The 14,223-nt window shown below is 48.2% G+C and overlaps 1 protein-coding gene across 1 annotated transcript; it reads left to right on the forward strand.

Moving 5' to 3' along the window:
• The first annotated feature begins 5,107 nt into the window (after window positions 1-5,107).
• BIRC5 (baculoviral IAP repeat containing 5) lies at window positions 5,108-13,705 on the forward strand. The gene is made up of 4 exons (XM_027568582.1): window positions 5,108-5,292; window positions 5,667-5,776; window positions 7,506-7,623; window positions 13,519-13,705. The coding sequence occupies exons 1-4, from the start codon at window positions 5,182-5,184 to the stop codon at window positions 13,606-13,608; spliced, it is 429 nt and encodes a 142-aa protein (XP_027424383.1). The 5' UTR covers window positions 5,108-5,181; the 3' UTR covers window positions 13,609-13,705.
• Window positions 13,706-14,223: the final 518 nt, after the last annotated feature.

The raw sequence follows: 14,223 nt of genomic DNA on the forward strand, positions 1-14,223 counted from the left end.
ATATCACATCTTCTTTTTTTTAATTTTTTTTGAGATTTTATTTATTTGAGAGAGAGAATGAGAGATAGAGATCATGAGAGGGAAGAGGGTCAGAGGAAGAAGCAGACTCCCTGCTGAGCAAGGAGCCCGATGTGGGACTCGATCCCGGGACTCCAGGATCATGACCTGAGCCAAAGGCAGTCGCCCAACCAACTGAGCCACCCACGTGCCCTATATCACATCTGCTTTATCCCTTCATCAGTCAGTGGACACTTGAGCTGCTTCCATATCTTGGCTGTTGTAAATCATGCTGCAATAAACATCGGGGTGCATGCATCTTTTCGAATGATTGTTTTCATTTTCTTTGGATAAATACCCAATAGTGGAATTGCTAGATAATATGTATTTCTATTTTAATTTTTTGAGGACACTCCATACTGTTTTCCACAGTGGCTGCACCAGTCTGCATTCCTACCAACAGTGCACAAGCGATCCTGTTTCTCCGCAGGCTGAACACTGGCTCCAACACTGGCGATATTCTGTGCTTTTTTATTTTAGCCATTCTGACAGGTGTGAGGTGATATCTCATTGTGGCTTTAATTTGTATTTCTCTAATGATGAGTGATGTTCAGCATCTTTTCATGTGTCTGTTGGCCATCTGTGTGTCTTCTTTGGAAAAACGTCTATTCAGGTCCACTGCCCGGTTTTTAGTCGAACAATTGTTTCTCTTTGGTGTTGAGTTGTATAAGCTCATTATATAGATAACTGTATTAATGTTAAATTTCCTGATTTTAGCAATTGTGCTGTGGTTATATGAAAGATGAAGTATTTAGGGGTAAAGAGGGATAATGCTTTCACCTTACTCTTAAATTGCTCAGGTAAAAAATATACATATATACACATACTATATATATTCTCTCTATATATACATATATGTGAGTGTATAGGCATCATGTAAACAGAAAATCTGGATAGAGTATACATGAGTATTCCTTGTACTATTCTTGCAAACTTTCTATAATTTAGAATGATACAATAAAGGGGCACCTGGCTGGCTTAGTCAGTAGAGCATGCAACTCTTTTTTTAAAATTTTTTAAAAAGATTTTATTTATTTACTTGACAGGGGGAGACACAGCAAGAGGGGGAACACAAGCAGGGGGAGTGAGAGAGGGAGAAGCAGGCTTCCCGCTGAGCAGGGAGCCCGATGCGGGGCTCGATCCCAGGACCCTGGGACCATGACCTGAGCCGAAGGCAGACACTTAACGACTGAGCCACCCACGCGCCCCTAAAGCATGCAACTCTTAACCTCAGGGTTGTAAATTCAAGCCTCTGGTCAGGTGTAAAGATTACTTAAAAATAAAATCCTTAAAAAAATAATAAAATGATACAATAAAAAGTTTCCAGAGGCACTTGACTGGCTCAGTCAGTAGAGTGTGGTAGAGCATGGGATTCTTTTTTTTTTTTTTTAAGATTTTATTTATCCAACAGTGAGAGACACAGCGAGAGAGGGAACACAAGCAGGGGGAGTGGGAGAGGGAGAAGCAGGCTTCCCGCAGAGTGGGGAGCCCGATGCGGGGCTCAATCCCAGGACCCTGGGATCATGACCCGAGCCGAAGGCAGACGCTTAACGACTGAGCCACCCAGGCACCCCAGAGCATGGGATTCTTAATCTCAAGGTCCTGAGTTTAAGCTCCATGTTGGGCGTGGAGCCTACTTAATTAAAAAAGTTGTTTCCAAAATGTTGTGACATTAAAAGAATAGAAACCAGCAGTCCGCGCGGGGCCAGAGCACTGAGAAGTCCTCTTATTTCTGGCCTGCGGATGTGAGAGGCGCCACTCAGCCACCCCTGCAACTCGGGAAGTGACCTCAGAACACCCTGTTCCTGATGCAGATGGAAGACACACAGATTTCCCCGTAGGCTGCAGGATTTGCCTGTTGCTGGGACACCACTTGGAGGAGGGAAGGGGGGCGTTTGCCCTGGGGTCAGCCCCACCCATCCTCCCTGTCCTTCCCTGTTCTCTCCTACGTTTGTCATTGCCCCCACCCCGCCCCTGCCCTCCTGGACACCCAGGTCTGGGCGGTCAGTGATGCCCTCAGGAACTTAGAGTTAATGTCCTTCTCTGTCCTTTAGTTGTCTTTCAAGATTTCCTGAAGCTTTTGTGTGGCATCGAAGCCCTCTAGAATTATCCTTTCTGACTTGGTGGAACAGGTGGGGACCTATCTCGGCCCTCTTTGGTTGCCTAGCACCTGGGAGCTGCTCAGGGCTCTGTTCCTGGAGTTGGTTTCACTCCCTGTCCTTTCGGGACTTCCACCAGCGATCCTGGGCCTCCTTTTGTTTTTGTTTGTTTGTTTGTTTGTTTTTTTAAAGATTTTTATTTATTTGACAGAGACACAGTGAGAGAGGGAACACAAGCAGGGGGAGTGGGAGAGGGAGAAGCCCGCTTCCCACCAAGCAGGGAGCCCGATGCGGGGCTCGATTCCAGGACCCTGGGATCATGACCTGAGCCGAAGGCAGACGCTTAACAACTGAGCCACCCAGGCGCCCCTCTGGGTCTCCTTTTATTCACCTGTAAAAGAATCCAGCTGGAGCAGGAATAGGCAGACAGACCCACAGGCAGAACTGAGGCTGGTTTGGATCCCAGAGATGGGTCCCAGCACATAGGGGAGTTTGCTAAGTGATAAAAGTGGTGTTTCAAAACCTGCCTTTGTTCAAAGCTGCTTACCAAACAGTGTGGGGTCAACTGGCCAGATCTTGGCAAAGAAACCTGAACCCTTTCCACATGTACCTTCTATCGATATACTTCTGAAAGGATCAAGATTTTAACAGTGAACACCAAAACCAGAAGGAATCTTCAATGAATATCTTTTATAAGTCATCTCAGAGTGGAACAAAACAAAAGAAGCCAACCAGAAATAGAAAACAAAAGTCGGGTGCCTGGCTAACTCAATCCAGAGAGCATGTGGTTCTTGATATGGGGGTAGTGAGTTCGAGCCCCACGTTGGGTGTAGTGATTACTAAGAAAAAACAAAACAAAAAAACACACTTAAAACACCAAAAGTCGGGGGGGGGGGAACGACTGATAAATATAACTGCATAAAAATTAAAAACTTCTGTGGCGCCTGCATGGCTCAGTCGTTAAGCGTCTGCCTTCGGCTCGGGTCATGATCTCAGGGTCCTGGGATTGAGCCCCGCATCAGGGTCCCTGCTCCACGGGAAGCCTGCTTCTCCCTCTCCCACTCCCCCACTTGTGTTCCCTCTCTCGCTGTGTCTCTCTCTGTCAAATCTTTAAAAAAAAAAAAAAAAAAAAAAACTTCTGCAAGAAAAAAATATGCCACAAAGTCAAAAGACAACAAACTGGGGTCAAGGGCCGGGAGCACGTGACAAATGAGGCTAACTGCCTTCTGAATAAAAACTCACCAGGCAATAGGAAAAATGTCAGTATCCTAACAGCCAAGTGGGTAAAGACACCAATGGGCAATTCACAAGCAAGATAAAAGCAACAGAGTTGAGATGATCAGTATTTTAATCTGAGAGATACAAGTTAAAACAAGCACGTGCTGTTCTGCATTCTCACAGAGGCAAAGATCAAAACATCTGCTGTCGCCCAGTGTTGTGAGAAGACAAGAACTCTCAGGGCGGTCACCTGTTCAGGTCAAAGGGAGACCTTTGACCCAGAGAATTTAGCAACCCATAGATGCAACAGGCCTGCCTCCCTCCCACCTCTGGGGTGGGTCTTTGTTTGCCTATATGTTTTTCTCTCTCTCATTTTCCCTCCCCACTGTTTCACAAAATTGCTCCCAATTTTCTTGTCAATTAAGCTGGGAAAAAGGGCGCCTGGGTGGTTCAGTCTGTTAGGTGACTGCCTTAGGCTCAGGTCATGATCCGGGAGTCCCGGGATCGAGTCCCGCATTGGGCTCCCTGCTCAGCGAGGAGCCTGCTTCTCCCTCTAACCCTCCCCCCTCTCATGTACTCTCTGTCTCTCTCATTCTCACTCTCTCAAAATAAATAAATAAATCTTTAAAAAAAAAAAAGCTGGGAAATAATTGCGAGCTAACAGCTTACCCAATTCATAAAGACTGTAACTGGTAGAAATGAACAAAATTAACTTAACAATGGCTAACATTGATATAAGCCTCGGGGTTTTTTTTAGCAACTACATTTAGATGTTAAAAATTTGACTCCAGGTGTTATGCTGAGTGAAATAAGTCAATCAGAGAAAGACATGTATCATATGACCTCACTGATATGAGGAATTCTTAATCTCAGGAAACGAACTGAGGGTTGCTGGAGTGGTGGGGTTGGGAGGGATGGGGTGGCTGGGTGATGGACACTGGGGAGGGTATGTGCTATGGTGAGCGCTGTGAATTGTGTAAGACTGTGGAATCACAGATCTGTACCTCTGAAACCAATAATGCAATATATGTTAAGAAAAAAAGAAGAAGAAGATAGCAGGAGGAGAAGAATGAAGGGGAGTAAGTCGGAGGGGGAGACGAACCATGAGAGACGATGGACTCTGAAAAACAAACTGAGGGTTCTAGAGGGGAGGGGGTGGGGGGATGGATTAGCCTGGTGATGGGTATTAAAGAGGGCACATTCTGCGTGGAGCACTGGGTGTTATGCACAAACAATGAATCATGGAACACTACATCAAAAACTAATGATGTAATGTATGGTGATTAATATAACAATAAAAAAATTTAAAAAAAAAATTTGACTCCAGACTGTAGGAACTTGGTACAAATAATGCAGAAGGATCAAAAGGGCAGAAGCTGTTATCGGTAAGATTTGATAGAGCCAAAAGCTGATCTATGAATTAAATATGTTACAAAATCTTCCCGGAAAAGGGGAGTGTTTAATGAGCACGGACTTAATACATACGTGTTCGACAGTGGCCACTCCTTGAACCCATCACGGGGACGTCAGAGCATCCTCAATCCCTCTTCCCACCAGTCTTTGCAAGCAATGGGAGAAACGCTAAGTGTGGGAAGGGGCCAGCGCGCGGCGTGGGCCGCTGGGCGCACCGCGAGTAGCGGAGCCGCACGGCGGGAGGACTACAACTCCCAGCACGCCCCGCGCCGCCCAGCCTTCCCAGAAAGCCGCGGGCGGCGCGCTCTGGGGCAGCGCGTTCCCGACATGCTCCGCGGCGGCAGCCAACCGCCGGATTTGAATCAGGTCGGCGCTCTGCGGCTGTGTCGGCGGGATGGGCGCTTCGTCGTTGCCCCCCGCCTGGCAGCTCTACCTCAAGGACCACCGCATCTCTACGTTCAAGAACTGGCCGTTCTTGGAGGGCTGCGCCTGCACCCCGGAGCGGGTGAGTCCGCACGGCCTCCCTGGGCCCCAGGCCCGCCCTTCCGCAGAGCGCCCTGACGCGGCCCCGGGGTGACCCTCTCCAGCTGTGGGCTTTCGGCCCCGCGAAGCCCCTCCCTCTGTGGGTTCCCGAATCCTGAGCGACCCCTCGCTCTGTGGGCTTCCAGACCCCGGGGCGACCCCTCCCTCTGTGGGCTTTCGGCCCCGGGCGACCCCTCCAGCTGTGGGATGGCAGCCCCGTGAAGCCCCTCCCTCTGGGCTCCCGGGCCCCGGGCGACCCCTCCGTCTGTGGGTTCCCGGCCGGGGCTACCCCTCCCGCTACCGGCTCCTGGGTCCCTGGAGCGCCTCCCGGGCCTGAGCCTCAGCTCTCCCTTGCAGATGGCCGAGGCCGGGTTTATCCACTGTCCCACTGAGAACGAGCCCGACTTGGCCCAGTGTTTCTTCTGCTTCAAGGAGCTGGAAGGCTGGGAGCCAGATGATGACCCTATGTAAGTCCCCCAGGCCAACTTCGCTGGGTTTCCAGGTTGCCCCGGCTCCATCCCCAGCTCCTGTTTTGAGCTGGGCCTGCGAAAACTATCTGAATTTCCAAGACACTTAGGGAGGGAGCCGTGGCTTTCCGAGTTCGTTTTGTGCCCCAAACAGTTATTGCAAATGGATGAATCTCTTTATGTTGGTGCCCTGGTGGTGCTTTCAACCTTTTCAAACCTGATTTGGCCAGACGTCCTCCAGAGTGGATGCTGAAGACAAGGCTCATTCTTGTAGGACTGTCCTTGACACCCTTCAGGTCTGGCCGAATCCAGGCGCAGATCCTGTGCTGACCTGGGGATGTCCAGGTGCTTTCCTTGTTTTAGAGTCTTCAAATCTACAGCTTTATTGAGCTGTCACTAACACAGCAGAGAAAATGCTCTCTTAAATGGAACACTTGTGTTGTTTCGGGTTTTGTTCTTTAAGGCATCTGGATTTCTTTTTGGTTGTGTTTTTTGTTGTTTTTTTTTTTTAATTCCGTGTGTATGTCCAGACCCTGATGGCTGTCTTTTTGTATGTGACACCACTTTCTTTTCTCATCTTTTTTCCCGTCAGACCCGATTGCTGCCATATGTTAATATTTTCCTGTAGAGAATCACCCAAGTTGTCCCTTCTTGGCCAGAAGAGAGTTGTTGTTTTCTCTAACGTGTTTGCTCTTATGACCCTTTTTTAGGATTTTATTTATTTACTTGACAGAGAGAGAAGGAGAGAACAGAAGCAGGGAGAGCGGCAGGCAGAGGGAGAAGCAGGCTCCCCGCTGAGCAGGGAGCCTGGCATGGGGCTCGATCCCAGGACACTCAACTGACTAAGCCACCCAGACGCCCTTATGACCCATTCTTTTTTTTTTTTTAAGACTTTTTATTTATTTGACACAGAGAGAGAGAGAGAGAGCACAAGCAGGGGGACCGGCAGGCAGAGGGAGAAGCAGGCTCCCCGCTGAGCAGGGAGGCCGATGTGGGGTTTGATCCCAGGACGCTGGGATCATGACCTGAGCCGAAGGCAGCCGCTTCACTGACTGAGCCACCCAGGCGCCCCCCCTTATGACCCATTCTTGACTAGGATGGCATGGTGCTCATACCGGCGATCACTGGGAAAGTACCCGTTGTATTCTTGGGAGTGAATTTCTAAGTGCTAGAGTATTTTCAGATAGTAGTTCCTATGGGCTGTCCTTTTGGACTCTGTATGGCTGTGTGTTCATTCCAGTACTGTTCTGCTCACACTGCTGTCTGCTATATGCAGGGATAATTCCCAATGCAGAGAATGAGGCTGGGGAGTTCACTGGAGAAGCCTGGCCAATGATGCCCTTACTGGGACCCAGCAAGCAGATTCTGTAACAATTCCAGTGAAATGAGATTACTTCAGACAGTTCCTTCCTTGAGGATTTTAGAGGGATTTGAAGTGTGCTACCTCTGCACTTATATACCACGTGACACATTTCCTGCTAATTGCTCAAGGACTCCAGATAAAATACATCAGCCCCAAGCATGGTGGGGAGACGTCCAGTGAGAGGGCAGGGGGCAGAGATGGGCTGTGTGGGAGTGTGCCCTGGGACCTAGCACTGGTTCTGTGTACTTCACGAGGCGGAGGGAGGCATGTTTGTGAGCCAGGGTGCTGGGTGTTGCTGACAAACTGTTGTTTTTCTCCCTTTACCTGATTTTCTCTGTTGACATGCTCCTGTATTGATTTTTCTAGAGAGGAGCATAAAAAGCATTCATCTGGTTGTGCTTTCCTTTCTGTAAAGAAGCAGTTTGAAGAATTAACCCTCAGTGAATTTTTGAAACTGGACAAAGAAAGAGCCAAAAACAAAATCGTATGTATTATCGGGAGTAAGAACCAAGGGCAAACCCTGTTGAGCTTCTGTAGCACTGAGTTCCCCGCCCCTCGTATTGGAGGGGCTTAGTTTTCCTCAGTAAGCATTTTTAAGCCCCTCAGATGGATATGTGAGGGTATAAAGGACAGGAAAGCGTCTGTCCTGGAATGTGAAGTCAGACAAAAACGGGTTTCCTCCTGGAGGATGTGTTTAGTGTGAGGTACCTCTGGTGGTGGAGCGGTGATGGTTAGGCTGGTGCCCAGCCTTCAGTGACAGTCTCTGTGGGAGGCCATTTACATAGTGTGTATTCATGGGTGAGCATGGTGGGGAGAGAGCGTTTGGGGGCACATAGTAACATATCAGGGAAAGGGCATTTATGGGTATCGGGAAAAAGAGGAACAGTCCAACTGGACCTTGGGATTTCTGCAGGTGAACTTTGACTTGTGGACAGGCATCCTGGGTTATCGGGAGAGAGGAGGGGTGAGGCTCTGGGTCCACAACGAGGTGGGTACCAAGCAACCTGGGCTGCAGAGAAAATCAGGGCTCCCAGTTAAATCTGAATTTCAGGTGCATGGGGAATAATTTATTAGTATAGCTCACGTTTTGTATGGATGTATACTAAAAAAGTTACTCGTTTTTATGGAGTTCAAATTTGGCTGGACATCCTCTATTTTTATTTGCTAAGTGTGGCCATGTTACAGAGAATAAATGTTTGGGTGTTTAATATCATTGTAGCAAAGCACTGGGCTGGGAGTGGACATCCTGGTTCTGTCCCCACCATTCGTGGGCTCTGTGAGTTTAGGCCAGTCTTGGTTGCCCATGGAGGGCAGATCCCCGTGGTTTCGGAGATCCTTTTCTGGTTGAAAATTTATGTTCCTTTTGAGATGATTATGAAATAGTTATGTCTAATAGAGTATAAATGCTGAAGACCACTTTTTTTGTTAGGAAAGGGGAAGAAATTGGCGGTCAGTATAGCAAGTTGTGGAAGAGTGTTTACACCGTGGGGGCCTTGGGGACCGCAGTGTTGGAAGCAGGAAGTGGGCCAGGGAGAGCCTTCTAGGTCAGGCGTCAGCACACCCTCCGTGAAGTGCCACAGATAGTAAATATTTTAGCCTTCATGGGCTTCATGGTTTCTGTTAGGTTTTTTTTTTTTTTTTAAGATTTTTTTTATTTATTTGAGAGAGTGAGAGAGCGTGAGCACAGGGAAGGGGCAGAGGGAGAAGGAGAAGCAGACTCCCTGCTGAGCAGGGGGCCCAATGCGGGACTCGATCCCAGGACCCTGGGATCATGACCTGAGCCGAAGGCAGACACTCAACCGACTGAGCCACCCAGGTGCCCTCTGTTAGATATTATTCTTTTTGTTTTGTTTTGTTTTCACAACTGTTTAAAAATGTGAAAACCATTCATAGCCCGATGTATGAAAATAGGCCATATGTCCCACAGGCCACAGTTTACCAAGCCCGTTCTAGGTGAGAGACCAGCCTGTTCACTTAGGGGACAATTGTGAGAAAGCGGTGCCCCAGCGAGCTGGAGGAAGATTGATGCGTAGCTCAGGGAGAGGCTGAAACCAAACGGTAGAGCGCTGAAAAAGACAAAGGATGTTAGGTGGTTGTAACAAAGAGGAAACGTGGTTGTGACAGCACAGCTCCAAGACAGTGAGTGACCCAGTGCTCCAAGGCCCCTTGGTCTGATAGGCAGAGTCACGTGGCCTATGGGGAGAAGTGATTCACTGAAGCAGGAAGCCCACCAGGAGACGCTTGGTCACCAGGTCACCATTGTCTTCGGGAACAGCAGTGGGGCCACACCAGACCAAGGTGAACAGGCAAGAAGGGAGAAAAGTGGGGGATAGGAAGAAGAAAATGTTTTGCTTCCATTGTACAACTGTTTCTGTTCTCCCCAAGTCAGAATATAGGGTATGTTTTTTTTTTTTTTTTTAAAGATTTATTTATTTATTTTGAGAGAGTGAGAATGAGAGAGAGAGAAAGAGTACATGAGAGGGGGGAGGGTTAGAGGGAGAAGCAGGCTCCTCGCCGAGCAGGGAGCCCGATGCGGGACTCGATCCCGGGACTCCAGGATCATGACCTGAGCCGAAGGCAGTCGCTTAACCGACTGAGCCACCCAGGCGCCCCTGTTATTTTTTTTTTTAAAGACTCTTATTTAGGGGCGCCTGGGTGGCTCAGTCGTTAAGCGTCTGCCTTCAGCTGAGGTCATGATCCCAGGGTCCTGGGATGGAGCCCCGCCGCAGGCTTCCTGCTCAGTGAGCCTACTTCTCCCTCTCCCTCTGCCTGCTGCTCCCCCTGCTTGTGCTCTCTCTCTCTTTCAAATAAATAAATCTTTAAAATAATCTTTAAAATCTTTAAAAATAAATAAATAAAGATTCTTATTTATTTGAGAGAGAGAGAGAGCGTGCAATCCAGCACCAGCAGGGGAGGGGCAGAGGGAGAAGCAGACTCCCCACTAAGCAGGGAGCCGAATGTGGGGCTCGATCCCAGGACTCCAGGATCATGACCTGAGCTGAGGGTAGACATTTAACCAACTGAGCCACCCAGGCATCCCAGAATACAGGATACTTTAAAACGATGCCTTTGTTTCTATTACTTTGTTTAATTACAAAACAAACAATATAAGCTTCCAGAAGGAAGAATCCAAAGCTCCACTTCTATGCTAAGGGTGACCACCATGGACTGTTTAGTGTGTCTCCTTCCAGATAATTTTTAAATTTCTGTATTTTAAAGAATAAAAAGTGTGAGCTGTTCCTACTTTCCTTAATTGGTTTATACAACTTAAATAACAGGGAAGTTTTTGTAAGCCCACGGCTCTCAACTATACTGTTACGATGATGTAGAGCTGTGCTCTCCCCACCCCGTGGCCATCAGCCACGAGTGGCTTTTATGACGAAGATTCTGTAGAGTGCAGATTTCCGTGCTCCGGTCACAGAGCGAGTGGCTGCGCATGTCTGGTTGCTGCTGTGCTGCGCCCCGCAGATAATGGAATAGTTCTGTCATTGCAAAAGGTTCTGTTGGACATGCTGTTCTAGAGTACCAGCTGATTGTGAGATTTGCTGCAAATAATTTATCACTAGTATGTAAGTCAGGTCCCCTCGTGTCCCCATGCACTTGCCCATGTGAGTGGTTGGTCATGTCTGGGAACCCGGCATAACCAGAGGTCTGTCTGCTTCGCCCTGGAGCCCCATGGGCAGTCTAGGGCATCTCACTCCTGGGGGTGGGCTGGCACGCAAACCTTGTCTGTTCTGTAGGGGTAAATAAGGTTGGGGCCTGGTATTTTAAACTATTAAGTCAGCTATGTGATTGCAGCATGTAGTTTAAGGTAATCATTTATTGGACGTTCGTTAAAAAGACCCAGATGAAATAACTGTGTTGGGTCTGCAGATACTGGAGACAAAGAACAGGTGTTTGCTGTGATGCTGTGGATTTCTGAGGCCCCAGACTTATGTGGGAGGTGCTGCTGCTAGTCCATGTGACAGGATCACTGATGGAGCAGCCCACCTGGGGCCCTGGGGTGTCCCTGCTGGACAGCCGGCCTTTTAGGACACTAACCTGGGAGCGCGCTGCCCGCTCTGTGGCTCTTCTTGCTGCTGCAGGCTACATCTGCCTTTTGAGAAAAACGAAGTAAATTAGAACCAGCTAGAAAACAAATCAGTTCAGGGGATGAACTTAATATGGGAGCAGGCAGAGAAACCTCTGTCAGACTTGAGTTTGTAGACACTAGCAATGAGGCTGAAATGAAGCACAAGAGGAAGGAAGAAGGGTCCTAAGCTCCAGATGGCAAACTTGTGCTCAGTGCGTTTTATGGTGTTTTTTATTTTATTTTTTTAAGATTTTATTTATTTATTCACCAGAGAGACAGCGGGAGCAGGAGCACAAGCAGGGGGAGTGGGAGAGGGAGAAGCAGGCTTCCCGCCGAGCAGGGAGCCCGATGCGGGGCTCGATCCCAGGACCCTGGGATCATGACCTGAGCCGAAGGTAGACGCTTAACGACTGAGCTACACAGGCGTTTTATGTTTTTAATAGTTTCTGATTTTTTTTTTTAAAGATTTATTTATTTGTTTTAGAGAGAGAATGGGAGGGGCAAAGGAAGAGGGAGAATCCCAAGCAGACTCCTCGCTGAGCATAGAACTGGATGAGGGGCTCAATCTCGTGACCCTGAGATGATGTCCTGAGCTGAAATTAAGAGTCAGACGCTTAACAGACTGAGCCACCCAGGTGGTGCCCCATGAGTTTCTGAGTTTTGCTTCAATCCACCTTTATTAAGAAAGCATAGGGGCGCCTGGGTGGCTCAGTCAGTTGAGCGTCTGGCTCTTGTTTTTGGCTCAGGTCATGATCTCAGGGTTGTGGGATCGAGCCCCAAGTTAGGCTCTGTGCTCAGCTGAGAGTCTGCTTGGGATTTTCTTTCTCCCTCTCCCTCTGTCCCTCCTCCTGCATGCGTGTGTGCACTCTCTCTTTCTAAAATAGATAAATCTTTTAAAAAAATGTATAAATTGGAGGTGTTGACCTCCATGTTGTGGTGGTTAAATTACAGCCTGTGTACATTGTGGCTTATTTAATTTTAGACTTTTTTGAAAGAGAAGAAAAAAGTAAATAAAAAATATATTTTAAAAGGCCATGGTCAGGACCCCTGGCTGGCTCAGTCGGTGGAGCATGCAACTCTTGATCTCACGGTTGTGAGTTCAAGCCCCATGGCGAGTGTACAGATTACTTAAAAAAAAAAAAAAGAAAAGAAAAAAAGCGCGGTCATCTTTCCGTATCTGTAAAGACGAGGCTCTCGAGCTGCAGAGTTGTCCGTTACAGGGCACACCCTTAACTGTCAGGTGCTATGTTCTCTTTTTCATGTCAATTTCTTATTTTTTTAATTAATTTTTCTTTTAATTAATAATTCTAAGTAAGCCTTATACATGGCGACAAAATTAAGATACACAAAAATACATAATGAGAAGTAATTTTTTAAAGTTAGCCTCTAATTAGAAAACAAATTTAGCCTGATAAAGGTCTGTTAGCTTTTTTTTTTTTTAAAGATTTTATTTATTTATTTGAGAGAGAGAGCACATGAGAGGGGGGAGGGTCAGAGGGAGAAGCAGACTCCCTGCTGAGCAGGGAGCCCGATGTGGGACTCGATCCCGGGACTCGATCCCGGGACTCCAGGATCATGACCTGAGCCGAAGGCAGTCGCTTAACCGACTGAGCCACTCAGGCGCCCAAGGTCTGTTAGCTTTTTAATGTGTCAGAGAAATCAGGGAGAACACACATGAGGGTAGGGAGAGAGGTTCTTGAATCTGCTAATGCGATCCGGCATGTGTCCTTCTGGAGAGAGCATTGGGCAGAATGAACAGGTCAGAAGGTAGGTTCAGGGAGCCCCGGGAAGCAAAAGAATCTTCTATTTCAGGAGAAAGCTGAGGCTCAGCAGTGTCTCTGTGTGGACAAGAGGGGGGCTCTGGACTTGAACTGGGGGAGCTTCAGAAGCAGTGTGGGTGGTGGTTGAGAGCAGGGCTGTGCCACAAGACTAGCTGGGCCACCTGGACACCACTCTGGGCCTTGGTTTCCTCTGTCTGCAGAGTGCAGACAGTGGTGACACCTGCCTCCCAGGGACGCCGAGCAATGAAGCCACTTGTGTGTGTAAAGCAGGTGAAGTGGTGTTTGGGACACACAGACATTGCAGAAGTGCCTTCTTTTATAATTATTAGGATGTACCTGAAGTGGGAGGCCCTTGAGTTGAGTCGGGATATTCACCCCAAATAGCTGGGGGTCTCTACCCCAGCACAGCACCCAATTCATTTAGGTGCTCAGTAGATGTTGCCTTGTTTTTTCCATGTTGATCTGATCTACAGGGTGTGATTGGGAAGCTCTCGTTCAGTCTCATGCGCCTGTTCTTTATTTCCAGGCAAAGGAAACCAACAGTAAGCAGAAAGAATTTGAAGAGGCGGCAAAGAGAGTGCGCTGTGCCATCGAGCAGCTGACTGCGGTGGAGTGAGGCCTCTGCCGAGCGCGCCGCTCCCCGGCCTGACCCCTTCCCAGCGCCTTAGGGAAGGAGAACATTCACGATTTGAAATTAGAATATTTAAGCTATACTTTTGTTTTTTCTTGAAAGTGGTGCCAGAGGCTGCTTCTCTTTGTGCAGCTGGTGCTGCTGAGTCCAGTAACCGATTCTCTCATTTTTCTTTGGTAGTTTTTGCGCCATTGGTTCCTGGACTTGCCAGGGTGAGAAGGTGAGAAGCATGTTCTCGTGGGCAGAGCCCTTCCACAGTGAAGCACCGGGGCTTCAGGTTGACGGCTGGCTGTGGAGCCTGAGATTTGAATCCTGAACGTAATCATAGGTCTGTTGTGACTGGACAGATAGAGAATTAAGGATACCATTTTAGATTTTATCTGTCTAATAATCTGAATTTATGGTGTGCATTTCTTGTGTCCCCACTACTCTGTATTCTCTCACTGGGGTATCTACAAGTCCTACAGCCGTCCTTCTGCCCTGTCAGGTCTGGTGCTGCAGCCCTCCTTCCCTCCGGAGCAGATGACACAAAATGCCATCCCTGCCAGAGCCCTGAGCTGCTGTGTGTGGGAAGGGCCTTCCTGCCTGTCTCATCATTTT

This window comes from Zalophus californianus, chromosome 16 (genome assembly GCF_009762305.2).
Source record: "Zalophus californianus isolate mZalCal1 chromosome 16, mZalCal1.pri.v2, whole genome shotgun sequence".
NCBI lineage: Eukaryota > Metazoa > Chordata > Mammalia > Carnivora > Otariidae > Zalophus > Zalophus californianus.

Coding starts and splice junctions, on each gene's coding strand:
- BIRC5 (XM_027568582.1), top strand. CDS start 5,182: ATGGGCGCTTCGTCGTTGCCCCCCGCCTGGCAGCTCTACCTCAAGGAC. Junction 5,293..5,666: donor GCGCCTGCACCCCGGAGCGG/GTGAGTCCGCAC, acceptor TCTCCCTTGCAG/ATGGCCGAGGCCGGGTTTAT. Junction 7,624..13,518: donor AAAGAGCCAAAAACAAAATC/GTATGTATTATC, acceptor CTTTATTTCCAG/GCAAAGGAAACCAACAGTAA.